Source organism: Peromyscus maniculatus, chromosome 2, assembly GCF_049852395.1.
Source record: "Peromyscus maniculatus bairdii isolate BWxNUB_F1_BW_parent chromosome 2, HU_Pman_BW_mat_3.1, whole genome shotgun sequence".
In the NCBI taxonomy this organism is placed as follows: Eukaryota; Metazoa; Chordata; class Mammalia; order Rodentia; family Cricetidae; genus Peromyscus; species Peromyscus maniculatus.
Window position 1 is genome coordinate 156,271,473 of NC_134853.1, and position 17,253 is coordinate 156,288,725.

Genomic DNA, 17,253 nt, shown 5'->3' on the forward strand with positions numbered 1-17,253 from the left:
CTTGAACTCAGTCTGTAGGCCAGGCTGGCCTGGAACTCAGAGATCCACCTGCTTCTGCTTCCTGAGTGCTGGGATTAAAGGTGTAGACTATCAACCCCCATGTTATACTCGTACAGGAGTTCACTACTACATGCTCCCCACCCCCACAGGGTTTCTCTGTGTAGCTTTGGTGCCTGTCTTGGATCTTGCTCTGTAGACCAGTCTGGCCTTGAACTCAGAGATCTGCCTGGCCACACTTTGCTTAAGATATTCCTTGAGATATTCAAAGGACCAGAAGCATGGAGGGGTAGAGTTACTTCAAAAAGATTACTTTTGTGTTATTAGTCCTGGGCATGGCAAAGACAGCTTTGTTACTCAGTGCTGTGCTGCTCCAGTGCATTCCCCTCTTGACTGAATGTGGCTGCATTGCTGGTAACAAACACATCTGTAGGCGCCTGGTGACTGGGTGTGAAAGCAGCTTTCATGTGAGTTTCTGAGTGAGACCCATGTCAGTCATCCCGCTTCACTCTTGTTGTACTTTGAAATATCTGGAAACAAAACAAAACAAAACAAGTAAGTCCGGGAAATGTCCCTGATAAGGTGACTGTATGTGAATGAACAGTAAAACCAGGAGGCTCACTGAAATTACTGTGGTTCTGATCATAGCCCTCCTGACATCAGGGTAATGGCAGAGTGGCCATGTCCAGTATTCTTCCCTTGTCCTTTTGATATTTGAACATCTGGAGGATTTTTCAAAAGTAATTGCAGGATGAGCGATATCCCACACCTGTCATCCCAGCACAGGAAGTTAAAGGGCCATCCTGAGTCACATGGATAACATCTTGCTCCAAGGAAGCCAGATGGGTCGGAGAGATAGCTCAGAGGTTAAGAGCACTGATTGCCTTCTTCTGCCTTCCATCGGCATCAGGCACCCATGTGTGCACAGACATAGATGCAGGCAAAGCAGCCAAACACATAAAAGAAAATGTAAAAAAAAAAAAAAAAAAAAAAAGCCCAAACCAATTGCACATAGGGATCAGGGTCGGAGGTTGAATGGCAAGGGTGTAGACTAGTCAGGATATTGCCTTATTGCTTAACTTTAATTTAAAGAGAGAAGTCTGAGGTCCATACATTGCAAGATGCTTTTAGAAGTCAAGCAAAGTCTTTTAAGGGAATTAGGAGCTTTGTGTGTGGGTGAAGCTGAAGTGCTCCTAACCCCTGTGGGGGGTGAGGGAGTGGCTCAGATCCTAAAGTGGGTGGCAGCCTGAAGAACAATGAAATTAAACATTTAGCATGTGTGTTAGCCTGTGTGTGCTCATGCTGGCAGTGCAGCTGGAGCCAGTGCTGAAACTCAAATGAACCAAAGGTTTCTAAGCAAAAGGAAAAGAGCACTTACTCTCCAGAGGATAGAGAACAGGGATTAGAGAAGGATGTGGCTCTGAGCAAAGGTGCTTGGGATTGAGCCTGACCCCAAAGACCCACAAGGTAGAAGTAGAGAACTGACTCCTGTAAGTTTTTGTGATCTGTACACATGTGCTATGGCACATCCACACAGGCACACACATAAATAAATAAGTAATATATACTTTTAAAATGTTTAAGAAATAGATGTGGACTTTTATCCTTGTTTTTAAGTAAATTTTTTCTCTTAATTTAGGGGGGTTAAGCATATCTGAAAATGAAAGGAGGCTCGTTTCTCAAGAGGCTTGGAGCAAACTGCGGCAGTACTTCCCAAAGGCTCCTGAGTTCCCAAGTTACAAAGAGTGCTGCTCACAATGCAAGGTACACGGCCCTGACATCTGTGGGAATGGCATGCTCCTCCTTGGGAACGTGTGTGTGTGTGTGTGTGTGTGTGTGTGTGTGTGTGTGTGTGTGTGTGTGTGTGTGTGTGTGTGTGTGTATAGGGGTGTGTGTGTATAGGGGTGTGTGTGTATAGGGGTGTGTGTACGTGGGGGGAAACCTGCTGTATTGCTTCCATGTTTTCAGATTTTGGAACGAGAAGGGGAAGAAAATGAAGCCTTACATAAAATGATCGCAAACGAACAGAAGACCTCACTCCCGAATTTGTTCCAGGACAAAAACAGACCGTGTCTCAGTAACTGGCCAGAGGTACCGTGATTGCCACAGAGAGGAAAAAAAGTCCCACAACTCTAAAGGCCTCAGTCAAATGTGTCTCAGAGCATCCCAGCTCTGTTCTGTTCAGTTTGTTTCCTAATTGGGAGATACACCAGCTCACCATTTCCATTTTATTGCACAACTTTAATGGGGGAAACACTATTAAATCCACAAGGGCTTTGTGTTGAAAACAGTGTGCTTCACCCTGGGTATGGTAGCTCCAGCTGCATGGGAGGCTGCAGGAAAATTGTGATTCTGAGTTTGAGGAGAGAACGAACCTGTGCTACTTAGTGAGTTCCAGGATGATTTGAATTTGAAAGAGAAAATCCCCTTAAGTTTCAGGGGGAGGGGTGAAGATGAAAGTAACCCATTGTGTTTTTTCTTTTTGTTTCCAGGATACGGACGTTCTCTATATTGTGTCACACTTCTTTCTAGATGAATGGCGCAAGTTTGTTAGGTAGAAATAGAAATTTCTTTCTTACCTCTCTGTGGGTTGACTCTGGTCATTTTGAAATTTGCGTGGGTTCTCTTCATGGTGCGTTCTTGATTACTTTTTCCTGGCATACACAGATTTTCCTTTTGAATCAAGGTACATAACTAAACCCAAAACATTAATTAGTAATATCCATTTATATGTATCTCTAGATTAAAATTATTATTTAACAGAAACGCTGTGGAGCCTGGTGTAGTGGTGCAAGCTTTTAGTCCCAGCACTTGGGAGGCAGAGGCAGCGGATCTCTGAGTCTGAGGACAGTCTGGCCTAAAGTGTGAGTTCCAGGACAGCCAGAGCTACACAGTGAGACCCTAAATAAATAAAATGTTGCTGTCTATGGAAATACACGGCATAAGAACATATGGCCTAAGTCTTTGATTTGCTGAATCCAAGCAAATGGAGGCCCATCTGTAATGCAATTCTCAGAAGGCAGAGCCTGGGTGTCTCCAGAGTCAGTTTGCTAGTTGACCAGACCATATAGGTGAGGCTAGGGGAAAGTTGTGAAGACTTCCTGATATCAGCCTTGGGTTTTCACACACTGAGGAGGAGTACCAGTTACACACATGTTCCTGTCCACATATGAAGCATGTTATCTTCACCCCCATGCACACATGAAAACTTTTCCCCCCAAATTAATATCTCTCCAGGCATGGTGGTACAGAAATCCCAACACTTGGGAGATAGGGCAGGGAAATCTCTGATTTTGAGGCAAGTCAGGCCTTGTCTACAAAATTCCAGGCCAGCCAAAATTAAATAGTAAGACCCTGTCTCAAAAAACAAATACCAAAAAAAGAGAGAGAGAGAAATAAACAAACAAACAAATAAATAAATAAATAAATAATAAAGATATCTCTTCATTTACCTCCTGTCTTGTTTAAATAGAAAGCCTGCAAGGTCTACTCCTGTGTCATCCATTGGAAACACTGCCCTTCTGTGTCCGCATGGAGGACTCATGTTTACATTTCCTTCCCTCACCAAAGAAGATTCGAAACTGTGAGTTTCTTCTCTTGGCGTGGCTGTCTGTCCCCAGTAATAAAGTGTGGTTAGGGGGTTCTTGTCTAGCGTGGAAGTCTGTTGGGAATGTGCTGAACTACTTCACTGTATTCCTTCTAAATGTGACCTATGACTGGACACTTGTCTTTAAAATGACAACTTTTTCAGGCAGGATACGCAGCCACCCGGGGAAGTTTGTCCATGTCCTTTATTCTCCCGCTATCAGCCTGTTGCCTGGACCTTTTCCTTTGCTGGTTTCCAGCGGTCAGACAGTCTCAATATCAACTTCATTCCCAGTTACATAATCAGCGAAGTCTTGGTTGTATTAGGTTCGTGCAAAAGGAATTGCAGTTTCAGACTGAAATTAATCTTTATTAACATCTTTATTAATCTATTTAGGAACTATTACAAATGTTTTTTACCAATGAGAAGTCTTCCAGTAGTCTAAAACTCTGTGCTTCAGGATTTAATTTACTCTTAGAAAGCATTTTCTGCATCCTACTGGTAGTGGAAGGGTTTCTTTGCCACAAAAGTGAAGGTGCATGAAAGAGAGTGGGAGTCATTCGGCCAGAAATCAGTTGAAATTGTTGGATGCCGGCCCTGTTTGTTGATTGAGCTTTTGAAGTTGTGTGGTTGGGATTATGGATAGCTCGGCCCTTTCTGTTGACTGATCCTGGCTGTGGGTGTTGCAGCAGCAGTTGTTGGTGGGTCTCATTGATTTGCTGAGTGTGTTCTGATGGTTTTGTCAGCATTCAGAAGCTGCAGTGGATCAGACCAGCACCAGACATCAGTGACCAGACTTTTTAGTGCAGATTTTGCTTTGAAATTTCTCAGACTAGCCATTGAACTGGTTGTTACTAATTGTCATAAACAGTCCACATTTTGTTGCACATCACAATTGGATTGAGAAATGAATCTTCATTGCATAAAATAAGATAGAATAATACAAAGTCACTCATCCCCCCCACCCCCACTCCCTCTTTACAAGGCACCCAATCACCCAGCCTTTTCAACTTTCCAGTTTGCTTCAAATAGCAGAATAATAGTCCACACTGAGTTCATTGAATTCTTTGGCATCTTCTGACTACTCAGAAGGGTCAACCTCAGTGAGTGAGTCCTTCCTTGTCAACAACCGACAGCCAGCTACTGTACTCACTTTCAGGGCTCTTAATTCCTTTTGAATTTCCACTGCACTGTACGTTCTTAGCAGTTCGTTGAACAAATGCTATGTTTTATTATTGGAAGTTTTCTCTGGTGCTTTAGGACCCATAAAAAGAAAATTGCTTGAGTTTGTTTTTTTGTGTAACATCATTTCCATAGTATAAAATAAACATAAAATTGATAACAAGTCATTAGCAAAATACAAAGTGAAGAAATGTACATTCAAATGATGTATGACATTACCACATTAATTAAAAATGTTTCCTCATATCAAATGGCAGTTTCAGCAATGCAAAAACCGTAGTTGCTTTTGCACACACCTAATAGTTGTCTTTTTCTACAGCTGTCAACCTTTAGAGAGAAGAGAAGGAGGCTGGCCCCCTGCAGCACATAATAAGTAAATATCAGAATTAAAAAATCCCCTGGGATGATGCTGGACTATAGTTTCCATATATATATTTAAATGTTTGAAGGTCATTTAAAGGAACTCACTCCTTCTGTTACTGTGTTGCCAATTATGACCATTAGACATTTAGAAACTGTATGTTTTTAGCTGGGGATGGAGCTGAGTCACTAGAGTGCTGGTGTAGCACATGGCAGAAACTGGGATGATACCCAGCACTACATCATCCAGGTGTGGTGGTGCATAACCATAATCCAGCAATCAATTAGAAAACTCAAGTACAATTTCAAGGCCCTAAGTACTTCATTTCCTTCTTTCTTATTGCCATTTTCTTCTCTTTCTGTCTTGCAGTAACTATTATCAAAATTTAGTCCTCTGTCTCAGAACATCATCCTATTAAAAGATGCATACTGAAACGTAGGCAGGACAATCATAATTTCTGGGCCAACCTCAGCCACATCTTGAGACTTTGGCTTAAACTCAAACCAGGATTAATGTGTGCAAAGTTGAATGTATTGCACTTTTAATTATATTGTATATTTAATGCGTTTTCTATAGACGGCTTTATCCTGTACATATTCTTCTGTGTCTGACTTTTATTCAGCTTATGAGTGTTGATTCATATCAAACCTGTTCATAAAGTACCACTGGATTTGATGAGTTTCCCCTCCTGTTAATTTGCTGTAAATTGTCGGTGGTATTGATTTTGTTGTAGGGTCTTTGCTCTATCAATCTCCTCGTGTCTTAAGGCATATTTGGTTTTTGTTTTTTGTTTTTTGTTTGTTTTTTTTTTGCACAGTATAGCTCTCATATGGCCCAGTGAATGGCAAATGATTCAAAAGCTCTTTGTTGTGGATAAAGTAATTAAAATCACAAGAATTCAAGTGGGAGACTCTTCTGAAACACAGTATATTTCTGAGCCTAGTAAGTTTTCATATTGCTTTTGGTTTCTTTCATTAAATGTTGACAGTTTCAAAGGGGGAAGGGGAGGGTCCATCAGTACTCAATTAATGTTGACTATTATAGAGCAGCTCAGATGCTTCTGGCAGACTTGTGAGCTGTCATCATCTGAACATTTAGTTACAGACAGTACACAGATTTCCTCATCATTTGCATGCAGCCCAGCACATCAATTACTGAATACAATGTGTAGTTCCTGATGTGGGTTGCTTCTGCTCTACTCTTTTCTAGATCTCTGTCCAGATTGCAGAGAAGGCCTGCTATGCCAGCAGCAGAGGGACCTTCGAGAATATACCCAAGCTACCATCTATGTCCACAAAGTTGTGGACAACAAAAAGGTACCAGTTCTTGTGGCAATGACTAGGAAAGGTAGGCCATCAAATCTGCCCAGTAAGAGTTGCACTTGGACAGTTGAAAAGAGTAGGAGAATTTCCAGTGTGTCTGACTTCTCGTTTAAAAAAATTGCTGTTTTGCTGGAGAGGTAGCTCAGTAGTTAAGAGCACTGGCTGCTCTTCCAGAGGTTCTGAGTTCAATTCCCAGCAACCACATGGTGGCTCACAGCCATCTGTAGTGAAAATTGGTACCCTCTTCTGTCTGGTGTGGAGGCACACATGCAGACAGAACACTGTTTACATAATAAATAAATCTTAAATCGCTCTGTCTGTTGGCTTTAGACGAGGTGGTAGTAGAGTTGGGAGCATAGGAGAGGGAGAGCCAGACTGGGCTTCAGCATTGGTCTGAAGGGCGGGAGAAATTGGAAGGTGTGACTTCAGAACACTGTTGACTGAGAATAAAGCATGAAAGTCTGTCCGTGGATTCCAGGGTTTAGAGAATTAAAGGCAGTTAGTTACTAAGCACATTATTTTAGAATGCTACCTTCCAAATTATGCATTAAAGGTGTAGAGTTCTACTTTACAGATTTAAAAAAAAAAAAAAAAGGCTTTATTTCCAAACATTGCTGAAAAAAGGAACATGATATAAGCATCTCCCCTCCCCTCCTTAAACCTTTTCACCTTCAGCCCATTTATGTAGCAGCCAGTGTTTAATTTGAAATTAGTAGCCGTGTCTACGGTGTTATGTAGAAGAGCCTTTTTTCTGTCTGCTTCTCAGTTTCTATGTCACAACCTGTAACTCCAGTTCTAGGAGATTTGATGTTTGTTGCATCTGAGGCGTGCAAGCACACACACACACACACACACACACACACACACACACACACACACACACACAAATAAATACAAATACAGAATTAAAAATAAAACTCAGCCAGGTTGTAGTGTAAAGCACACCTTTAATCCCAGCAGAGTTCAAGGCCAGCCTGGTCTACATCGAGAGATAGAATAGTGAGACGCCTACCTCGGAAAAGTAAATAAATAAATGAATGAAGAAAGAGGTGGCGAGGCCACAGGGTTAGGCTACAAGAAGTTAAAGAGCAAGGAAGGTGGTCCTGGTTCCCAGTCCAACCACATCCCACGGATCCAAAGCCCCACCCTACCGCATGCTCCCCCAGGGCCTGACACACTTCTCTCTGCTCCCCGTGCATTCAGGTGATGAAAGACTCAGCTCCGGAGTTGAATGTGAGTAGTTCCGAGACAGAAGAGGACAAGGAAGAAGCTAAGCCAGATGGAGAGAAAGACCCGGACTTTAATCAAGTACGCATTGAAGCTCAATTATTCCACCTTTCACTCCAGGCATCTCTTCCTGGTTTGGGATATTGTTCTGGGTCCTCTTTTCACTTGTCCTGAAATTTTGTCTTCTTTAGGTTTTGTAGCATGCTGCAGCTCTCCTAATTTCCAATCTCTCTCTCTGTCTCTCTGTCTCTCTGTCTCTGTCTCTCTCTCTCTCTCTCTCTCTCTCTCTCTCTCTCACACACACACACACACACACACACACACACACACACACACACACACACACACACACACACAAAGACTACATACCCTCCAGAATTCATTTAAGAAAGTAGCTAGGTGTGGTGGCTATGGTGGTGCATATGGTGGAACATTCTTTCTGGAGGTAGAAGCAAGTGGATATCTGTGTGTCTGAGGCCAGCCTAGTCTACTTAGAAGAGTTCCAGAACAGGTCTACCCTGTCTCAAAACAAGCAAATAAACAAAAAGTGCTGAACGAGGCAGTGACTAAGACCACCCAGGAGGCTGTAGTAGGATTGTCCACCTGGGACTTTAAGGCCACTTTGGGCAGAATACTGAAACAGGACACATGCATATCTTGGTACGATGCGTAATTATGGGAGTTTTGGAGTTTTGTTTTGTTTTGTTTTGTTTTTTTTAAATACAGTATTTCTCTGTGTAGCCCTGGCTGTGCTGGAGCTTGCTCTGTGAACCAAGACTGTTTCAAAACAAAGCCCAAAGGGTGGCTCCTGTTAAAATTTCTTCTAATGTGTAGAAAACTATTCTAACAGAAAGTATGGATGGAAATGTGGATGAGCTTCTGGCTTCTGGAAAACAGATGACTGTGTTCCTTTTATATTCTATAGAACACTGTATACATTTTAAGAAAGCTATGTGTATGTATATTTTTGAGTGCATATACTTATGCACCATGTGAGTGCCGGTACCCACAGAGGCCTGAAGAGAGCACTGGATCCATGGAACTGGAGTTGCAAGTGGTTGTGAGCCTCTTAGTAATATGCTGGGAACCAGTTGTGGGTCCTAGAAGAACAGTAAGTGCTTTTTTACCCCAGTCATCTCTGCAGCTGCCACACCTCACCGTCAGCCGTACTCCTCCCTCCTCCCTCCTTATTCTTTTTCTTTTTTTAACAGGGGTTTACATTGTGTCCCTGGCTGGACTGGGTTCAAATTTTATGAGATTCTTGTCTTCCTCTGCCCCTCCCTCTCCTGGGCCTCTAATCCTCCCTCTGCCTCTGCTGCGTTTAATGTGTGTGCTCCCACATCCTTTAAAAACCTTGGGATTTATTTCTACTTGATGTTTGTCTTTTAGTATCTTTATCCTAAGAGAGTAGTTGGATTACACTCTGCTCCACCCCTGTTGGAATGGTCTCTGCCTTCTTCATCGCAGAACGGTCTCTGGACTTGCTAGTCTGTCTCACACACACACACACACACACACACACACACACACACACACACACACACACACACACACACACACACTGCTGCTTGAGTTTCAGTTTTTTCGAGACAGAGCTTCTCTGTGTAGCCCTGGCTGTCCTGGAACTCACTTATAGACCAAGCTGGCCTCAAACTAGAGATCCACCTGCCTCTAAATCTAGAGTTCTGTGATTAAAGGCGTGTGCCACCACTGACTGGCAGCTGCTTTATTCTTAATATCTCCAGTTGGGATAGAGGTGACTCAGTGGTTAAGAGCACTGGCTGTTGTTTCAGAGGTCCTAAGTTCAATTCCCAGCACCCACATGGTAGCTTACAACCATGTTTAATAGAACCTGATGCCCCTCTTTTGGCATGCAGGTATGTATGCAGAGCACTCACATATAATATAAATAAATTATAGTCTTAAAGTCTTGGTTGCCTCAAGGTAAATGTTGCTTATAGTTACCCAGTGTGTGGAAGGATATGCCAGTATTTGTTATCCATGCCTTGTTGGAATCTGTAACCTTAAAAAAAAAAAAAAAACAGAACAAAGAAGGAAGAAAACCACAGTTTTAGGCCCACCCTCTGACAGTGGGCGGGCCCATTTTAGTTTCCTTTGTTAAGCTTGGTGGCTGGTGGCTTTGCATTCTGTGGTAATGCTGGGTTCAGTTTGAGAGTTTTCTAACTGAGGTGCCCTCTTGCCCTATTAAGATCTGTGTTGGTGTCTGCTGTCATGTCTCCTGTGATGAAGGAGTCAAGTTTTCTTTGTCTCTGTTCTCCTTTTGGAGACACAGTCTTGCTGGCCCTGCATGTGCCACGTAACTAAGGTTGGCCTTGATCCCATAGTTGTCTTGTTTGGTTTCCAGAGCACTGGGGCTGCTGGTATGGCCACTCTGCCTGGCTCTAATGCAGACCTAACTTTGCTCTTTGTTTCCAGCTTTACTTTTCCGCCTAAGAGCTGTTTAGCAAATTCCACATTTCCATGTGATTCAGACTTTGAAAGGCAGACTGTTTCTATGCACATCCCGTTTTATTCACTGTGGTCATGACCACAGCAATGTTTCAGGTGGACGTGGAATTTCTGTCTCAGTTGTGGATAGCAACAGATTTCACGTGTATAAATATGATGATGCAGAATGTTGGAGAACATTGCTTTTTACGCCATAATTATTTTGTACACATTATAATTTTCTTCCATCTCCCTTCTCCATGTTTGGATATTGTAATACTCTAGAATGTTTTAAATACTTTTGGTTTAGAGCAGGGTGGGGATCTCAATACTAACCCTCTGTTTAGAGCATGGTAACTAGTCCCTAGGGATACCTAGTATCTTCAGAATGTCTCCTCCCCGCCCCCCTTTTTTTTCTCAGAACGTGGTGTGGATGGCTGCACTGCCGTAAATTCATGCCATAAATGGAGGCCTTAGTGCTCCTTAATGGAGTTGAGCAAATCCCCTTCCCTCTCTAAGCCAGATCAACCCAGTTCTCCCCATGTTATCTAAAATTCAGGTTAATGATACACTCAGTGGATATCACTTAGGTAACTGAAAGCCTTTAAAACCAGTGGCTGGAAGAACAACAACAACCAGTGTGCTGGGTTTAGTGGGTTTAGATGAGTTAAAGAAAAATAATTCCAGGAAAAGCTTTTAGATCCTCATAAAATCAATTTGAAAAGATGTTAGTTGCTGGGTGAGGCATGAGGTAAGTTTGAGTTTATGCAGTAGATATCATCTGTCTGTAGATAACCCCTCTTTCACAGTTGAATCGAGTATTCACCTTGGATGCAGATTTCAACACTGAAATCTTTTTCTTTTGAATCTTAGAATCACATTCATGGGTGTGGAAGCTCAGACTGAGAGTGGGCAGAGCCTTGCTAGTGACCAGCTTTTTGAGACCAGGTCCTTGCTAAGACTGTGCAAAGCACATGTGTTCACAGTGGCCCCAGCACCCCTTTTCACTCCAATTGACACTCAGTGACATCTTGGTAGCCAGAGGAAAGCTGCAGTTATCTTATCCAGATATAATTAAACCAGAGAAAAGACATTTTGTAAAATCCCACTTTCATTGTAGCAGGCAAACTTGACTTCTTGTTAGCCTCTGAGGCGTTCGTAAGTAGAGAACCACCACATATTAAGCCCAGCTATGGGAAGACAAGCTCACCCACTGCTAGGAGTACATAACAAGTTCAAGGCAGACCTACATAATGAGACACTTTCAAAACAGACCCAAAAAAATGTTCTAGAACATTTGGCCCCTCGCTGTTCTCTTTTCTGAAGACTGGTACCGCCCGTGTCATATACCCATATATAGGCCTGTACTCCTCCTGTGAATGTTCAGGTCAGTTACAATATCATGATGTTGTAAATACTTGATTCTGTGTATTCCAGAGGTAAACACAGCTTCCAGTGAGATGCTTATAGTGTGCTTCAGAGAAGCTAGCTGGCATCATTCCCTGTGTCCACCAACTCCCTCTCAACCTCAGATTAATCAAACTGGCATGGTCTGGGTGACGTTGGGTGATTTCGATCTAGACAAGGTTTTTTTTTTTTTTCTTAACTATTTTGTCTATACATTTCTATAAATTGCAAGTTGGGCCTGAGCATTGGTTTATGCTTATTTTTCACAGTTTTCACAAGACTATTTTATAGTTGAAGCAGTTTTCCTCTCACCACCACTGATATGACTCAAGCACAGTGTCTTGTTTTTAGTTTGATTTTTTAATTTAGTTGGTATTTACTTCTATATCATTCTCAAAAGAAGGGGTCAGAGATGTGGCTGAGTTGGCAGTATGCTTGCCTTGCATGCAGGAGTTCTGCTTTTTATCCCCAGTCCCATAAACTTGACAGAATGGCATGCTGATTTAATCTCATCACTTGGAGGTGGAAACAGGAGGGTTGTTTGGGGTCAAGGGCATCCAGTGAGACAGGGAGCTGGAGACTAGCTGACCCTCCCAGAAGAAAATGTATAAAACAACTTAGAATTTATTTACAGAGTCCTGTAATTTCAATTTATTGGCTTGTGTTTTGTTTTTGGTTAACTTCAACTTTTTAATGCATTTGTTTTATTTTGTGTATATGTGTGGATGCAGTTGAGATCAGTCAGACATTTTGCAGGAGTTGGTTCTCACCTTGTACTGTGTGGGTCCTGGGGAATAACCAGATGGTTGTTGCAAATTGCCTTGATCATTGTGGTGACAACCTCTTAACTGGAACAATAAATAGCCGATGTCTCCTCATGCAAATGATATTTAGCTCTGTGCGCATACACACTTGCCTTCAAGTGGGAGGCAGCAAGAGAGCTAGATGAAATATATTAAATGTCAGGCTTGGCAGTGATGGCCATTTCCCAGCCCCAGGCCTTGTATAGCCCTAAGCTGGCCTTCAGAATCCCTTTCTTACCTCTCAAGTGCTAGGACTAGAGGAAGGTCACCACAACTGGTAATTTATTGTTGCCTTGGTTGGAGGTGAAACTTTCTTTTAAATGTTTCTTATACCAAACATTTAAATTACTTAGAGGCAGTTAAAATTAATCTTTCTTTCTTTCTCTCTTTCTTTCTCTCTTTCTCTCTCTCTCTCTCTCTCTCTCTCTCTCTCCTTCCTTCCTTCCTTCCTTCCTTCCTTCCTTCCTTCCTTTCCTTTCTCTCTCTCTTTCTCTTTCTCTCTCCTTCCTTCCTTCCTTCCTTCCTTTTTTTGTTTTGTTTTTCGAGACAGGATTTCTCTGTGTAGTTTTGTTGCCTGTCCTGGAACTTGCTCTGTAGACCAGGCTGGCCTCGAACTCAGAGATCTGCCTGGCTGGGATTAAAGGCATGCACCACCTTAAAGTTAATTTCCCCCCCCCCCCCACACACACACACACTGTATGTGAAGCTACTAGTCTCTGTAGAGTCTTGGACTCACTGTGTTGGTGGTCAGAGGGTTTCAAGTTGTATCTAGCTTCTGTTTGCTGAAGAACATCCCAAACAGGTTTTCTCTTGGGAATCTTATTGCAGAGCAATGGAGGTGCCAAGCGGCAGAAGACGTCTCAACAGGGCTACGTGGCCTACCAGAAGCAGGTCATCCGGCGGAGCACGAGGCACAGAAAGGTGCGAGGGGAGAAGGCACTGCTGGTGTCAGCCAATCAGACGTTAAAGGAACTGAAGATTCAGGTGAGAGGAAGTGGATGTTATATAGCTACCATTCTTTCCCGGCCGAGACTTCACTAACCTGCCTGCTCGTGGAGTCAGCCAGCGAGAGGGCTTTTTTTGTTCCCCCAAGCTAACTAACTAATCTTATTAATGTGATTTTTGTTTGTTTGGTTGGTTGGTTTTTGTTTTTTCATGATGGTTTTGTGTGTGTGTGTGTGTGTGTGTGTGTGTGTGTGTGTAGCCATGGCTGTCCTGGAACTAGATCTGCCTGCCTCTGTCTCCTCAGTGATGGGATTAAAAAGGCATGTACACACATGCCTGACCATTCATGCTAATTTATAAAGGGCATCTAAGTATTCCTCTCTGTTGGTAGTGAAGTTCCAGATCCATCCTGGCACTGATCCCATAAGATCCTAGAGACACAACATGCTCCTTAAAGAGCATGTACCACTTTTTTTGTTAGGAGCATTGAGACAGGACTTCTGACCTTGATGCAGCAAGTGTCCATTTGGGGTGCTGTCAGTTTCTTTAGGTCGCCCATGGTGTTAACAGTGTTGCACTTGACATAGACCATCTTTCCCAGAGGGTTCTTACAATCTACCTTAATCTTAGCTGGAACTAAAAAACACAAAAACAAAAAATAAAGACTTAGTTTTCACGGTAACCAATGTCTTTATGTGCAAGTAGCCATATGAACACGAACGTGTTCAAGTGGGAGGCCTCGAGAGAGCTTGTTACTCCATCTGAATCTCAGGTTCTTCTAGAATAATTGTTCTTTGGTGGCTGGTGTTTGCGCACTTAAAGGAGTGTGAGTAGGTTGCCACGGGGAACCAGACAACACGGGAGCTCTTCGTTAGCACGGTCAGAAGCTCGTTGTTGTTCTCGCTGTTGTGTTTCCGTAGGAATGTGTCCGTGCACTCAAGTGTGGCCACCAAAGGTCAGCAACTGTCCGCCTTGGCCCCTCCCCCATCTTATTTATTTATTTTTTTAGATTTATATATTAGTGTAGGAATGTTTTGCTTGCATGTGGACCGCATAGGTGCTTGAAGAGAAGAGAAAACCATGTCTCTAATGGAGTTAGAGATGGCTTTGAATCACCATGTGGGTGCTAGGATTTGAACTTGGGTCCTCTGCAAGAACATCAAGTACTCTTAGCTACCGAATCTAAAATTTTATTGGGGTATGTGTCTATGTTTTGTATATAATGAGGGTGATAAGAGAACAGCGCCCTGGTGCATATGTGGAGATTAGAAGATATCTTTACCTGAGTTCCAGGGATCAAACTCAACTTTGGTTTTTTTTTTTTTGTTGTTGTTGTTGTTGTTAGGGCTTTATGTATGTATGTATATATGTTTTTGAGACAGTGCGTCAGTACATAAACCTAGCTGGCCTGCAACTCACTGTGCAGATGAGGCTTGCTTGAGCTCACAGATCTGCCTGCCTCTGCCTCCTGAGATTGGGGACCAAAGGTATGGTCAACTATACCATGTAACAGTGGGTGTCTTTGCATACTGAGCCATCTCAAGGGCCTATGTCGTTTTTGAGACTATAGGGCTAGGCCAGCTCACCAGCAGAGCTCCAGTAATCCACCTTTCCCTGTCTTCCCAGCACTGGGATTACAAGTATACACTACCATACTTGTAGTTTTTTAAATTATTTTTTAATTATATGTGACTGTGTGTACGTGTGAGTATAAATGCCTGTAGAGTCCATAAGAGGCAGTTGTTAGCTGCTCAACATGCATGCTGGGTACCAAACTCAGGTCCTCCGCAAAAAGGATAACATGCTATTAACTGCTGAGCCATCTCTCCAGCCCACTCAGAATTAATTTATGTTTATATGTGTGTGTTTCTGAGTTTTTACATATGCACCAAGTACATGCAGAAGCCCAAAGGAGTTATAGACAATTTTGGGTTTCCATGTGGGTGCTGGAAATTTCCCGGTCCTCTGCAAGAGTAACAAGTGCTGAGCCATCTCTCCAGACCCCACACCCACATTTTAAATGTGGATTCTGATGATCAAACTTGGAGCCTCAAACTTGTACAAAAACATTTTGCCATTGTTTACATTTGCTTGCTGCTTTTGTGTGCATGTGGGTCTGTATGGTAGAAGTTAGAGGACAGTTTTTCCTCTAGGGGAATTCGTTCTCTTCTTGAGTCATGTACTAGGATTTAACGCAGACGATAAGACATGGTGAGCGTCTTTACTGGCTTGAGCCATCTCACCAGCTGTCCTATTTTGGGTTACTATTGCTGTGATGAAATGTCATGATAAAACAACTCGGGAGGACGGGGTTCATTCACCTTCCACTCCCACAATGTGTCTATCACTGCAGAAAGTCGGGACAGGCACTCTAGCAGGGCTGGAACCTGGAAACAGGAGCTGATGGAGAAACCATGGAGGAGTGCTGCTTGCTACCTTGCTCAGCTCCCTTTCGGATAGAACATAGGACTGCCAGCCCAGTGATGGCCCCATCACTCACAAAGAAAAAGCCCGGTCTTATGGGTGCATTTTCTGAATTGAGTTTACCTCTTTTCAAATGATTCTAGCTTGTGTCAAGTTGACAAAACCAGGCAGCACTCCACATATTTGTGTATATGTCTCAGTCCCTAAGGAATTCAGAGGGGTAAGGGATCCCTTGAATCTGGATTTACAGGCAACTGTGAGTCTCTGTAAGAAGAGTGTCTGTTAATACCTCTGTTCCTACTGTTGGTTTGTTTTATTTTTACTCCTGCCTATCCTATGTTGGTCAGACTGACTGAAATCAAACTTAGAATAAATAACCCTCCTGCCTATGCCTCTGGTTTTCTAGCAAGTAACATATTACCTACTTGCTAGAATGTTTTCACATCTATATATTTCTTTACTTATTTGTTTTGTGTATGAATATGTTTATTTTTTGTATGTATTTATTTTGTATGTGGATATGTATATGGGCACGTGTGCTGTGGTGCACTTGTGGTCAAAGGACCATTCATGAGAGTTGGTTCTCTTCTACCATGTGTATCTCAGGGATCAAACTTGGGTCATCAGGCTTGGCGGAAATTTCCTTTACCCCCATTCATCTCACTGGACCCGTTTTCTAGGTCTTAAGTCATCATTACCTCTTTTTTATACAGTAGTGTTTTCCAAATTGTTGTTTAAATGCTCCTTACATAGACTCACTTGCAAATCCATAAGGTAATTTAACACAGGCAATTACCCAAGATTCTTTGTGATGGTATCACTTCTTGGTATCAGTAAAAGTTCCCTAAGTGTGTGTTGCAATGGTATGTCTCAAGCCCTTGGCAGAAAGAGCTGATAAATTCAAGATGTCCAGGAAAAACAATCTGGCCCCTGTGGTTTGAGTCACTGCTGGGTCTCCAAAGTTGACCACGCTTCCCTGTCTGCTGCCTTCATGTGGCGGCCTTCATGGCTATGCCGTTTTCTTGCTGATATTTATCATCGTAATTGAGGCAAAAGTACAGGCTTCCTTTGAGGGTGTTATGTGTCCCAGATTGTCCTAAGAACAGCATTTCCCTTGATTGAACCCACTGTTCTGAAAATAAATGTGTTGGCATAATATCTTCCTCTGTTGTTGTGCCCTTTACATCTGAGAAGGCTTGTTTCCATCACCGGTTTTCTGCCTGTCAGTGGTAAACCTCGAGCATTCAATCCCTTTAAATTACAAAAAGAGCCCCTGTGGACAAGGATGCTTCTAAAAGCCTGTGCTGCTCTTATTATGGATCACTGTTTTTGAAGAATAAATCAGAAGGCAGCAGAAATAACATCTCCACCCGCGAGAGTCTTACCTGCATGGATGAACCGCTGTTCAGATGAACCCCACACACACACGCTATTTAATTTCTTTGTGGCATTTCCTCTCATCTCCCAGTCTTGTTTCAAAGAGTGCTGTGAATCAAACAGGACTGAAAGAAAGGGTGGTGGGCTGGAATTTCCTCTTGCTGCTCAGTAGTG

General features: G+C 42.7%; 1 protein-coding gene and 1 pseudogene across 8 annotated transcripts in view; one reads left to right on the top strand and one right to left on the bottom strand.

Annotated features, from left to right (window-relative positions):
• Nucleotides 1–17,253, top strand: part of Usp48 (ubiquitin specific peptidase 48) — a 67,087-nt gene that overhangs the window by 38,034 nt on the left and 11,800 nt on the right. For 4 of the 8 annotated variants that reach the window (XM_015999280.3, XM_006980856.4, XM_042272122.2 and 1 more), the window contains exons 17-25: nt 1,637–1,761; nt 1,966–2,088; nt 2,490–2,551; nt 3,470–3,580; nt 5,085–5,138; nt 5,944–6,068; nt 6,336–6,442; nt 7,652–7,756; nt 13,162–13,317. The exons of 1 other annotated variant lie outside the window; for it this stretch is intronic. In XM_015999280.3, coding sequence (XP_015854766.1) covers nt 1,637–1,761; nt 1,966–2,088; nt 2,490–2,551; nt 3,470–3,580; nt 5,085–5,138; nt 5,944–6,068; nt 6,336–6,442; nt 7,652–7,756; nt 13,162–13,317 — 968 coding nt within the window. The remainder of the gene's footprint in view (nt 1–1,636; nt 1,762–1,965; nt 2,089–2,489; nt 2,552–3,469; nt 3,581–5,084; nt 5,139–5,943; nt 6,069–6,335; nt 6,443–7,651; nt 7,757–13,161; nt 13,318–17,253) is intronic. 3 more of the 8 variants (XM_006980857.4, XM_006980859.4, XR_013049407.1) reach the window with 2 other exon arrangements.
• On the bottom strand, nt 13,633–17,093 carry LOC121827104 (ubiquitin-like protein 5 pseudogene; annotated as a pseudogene).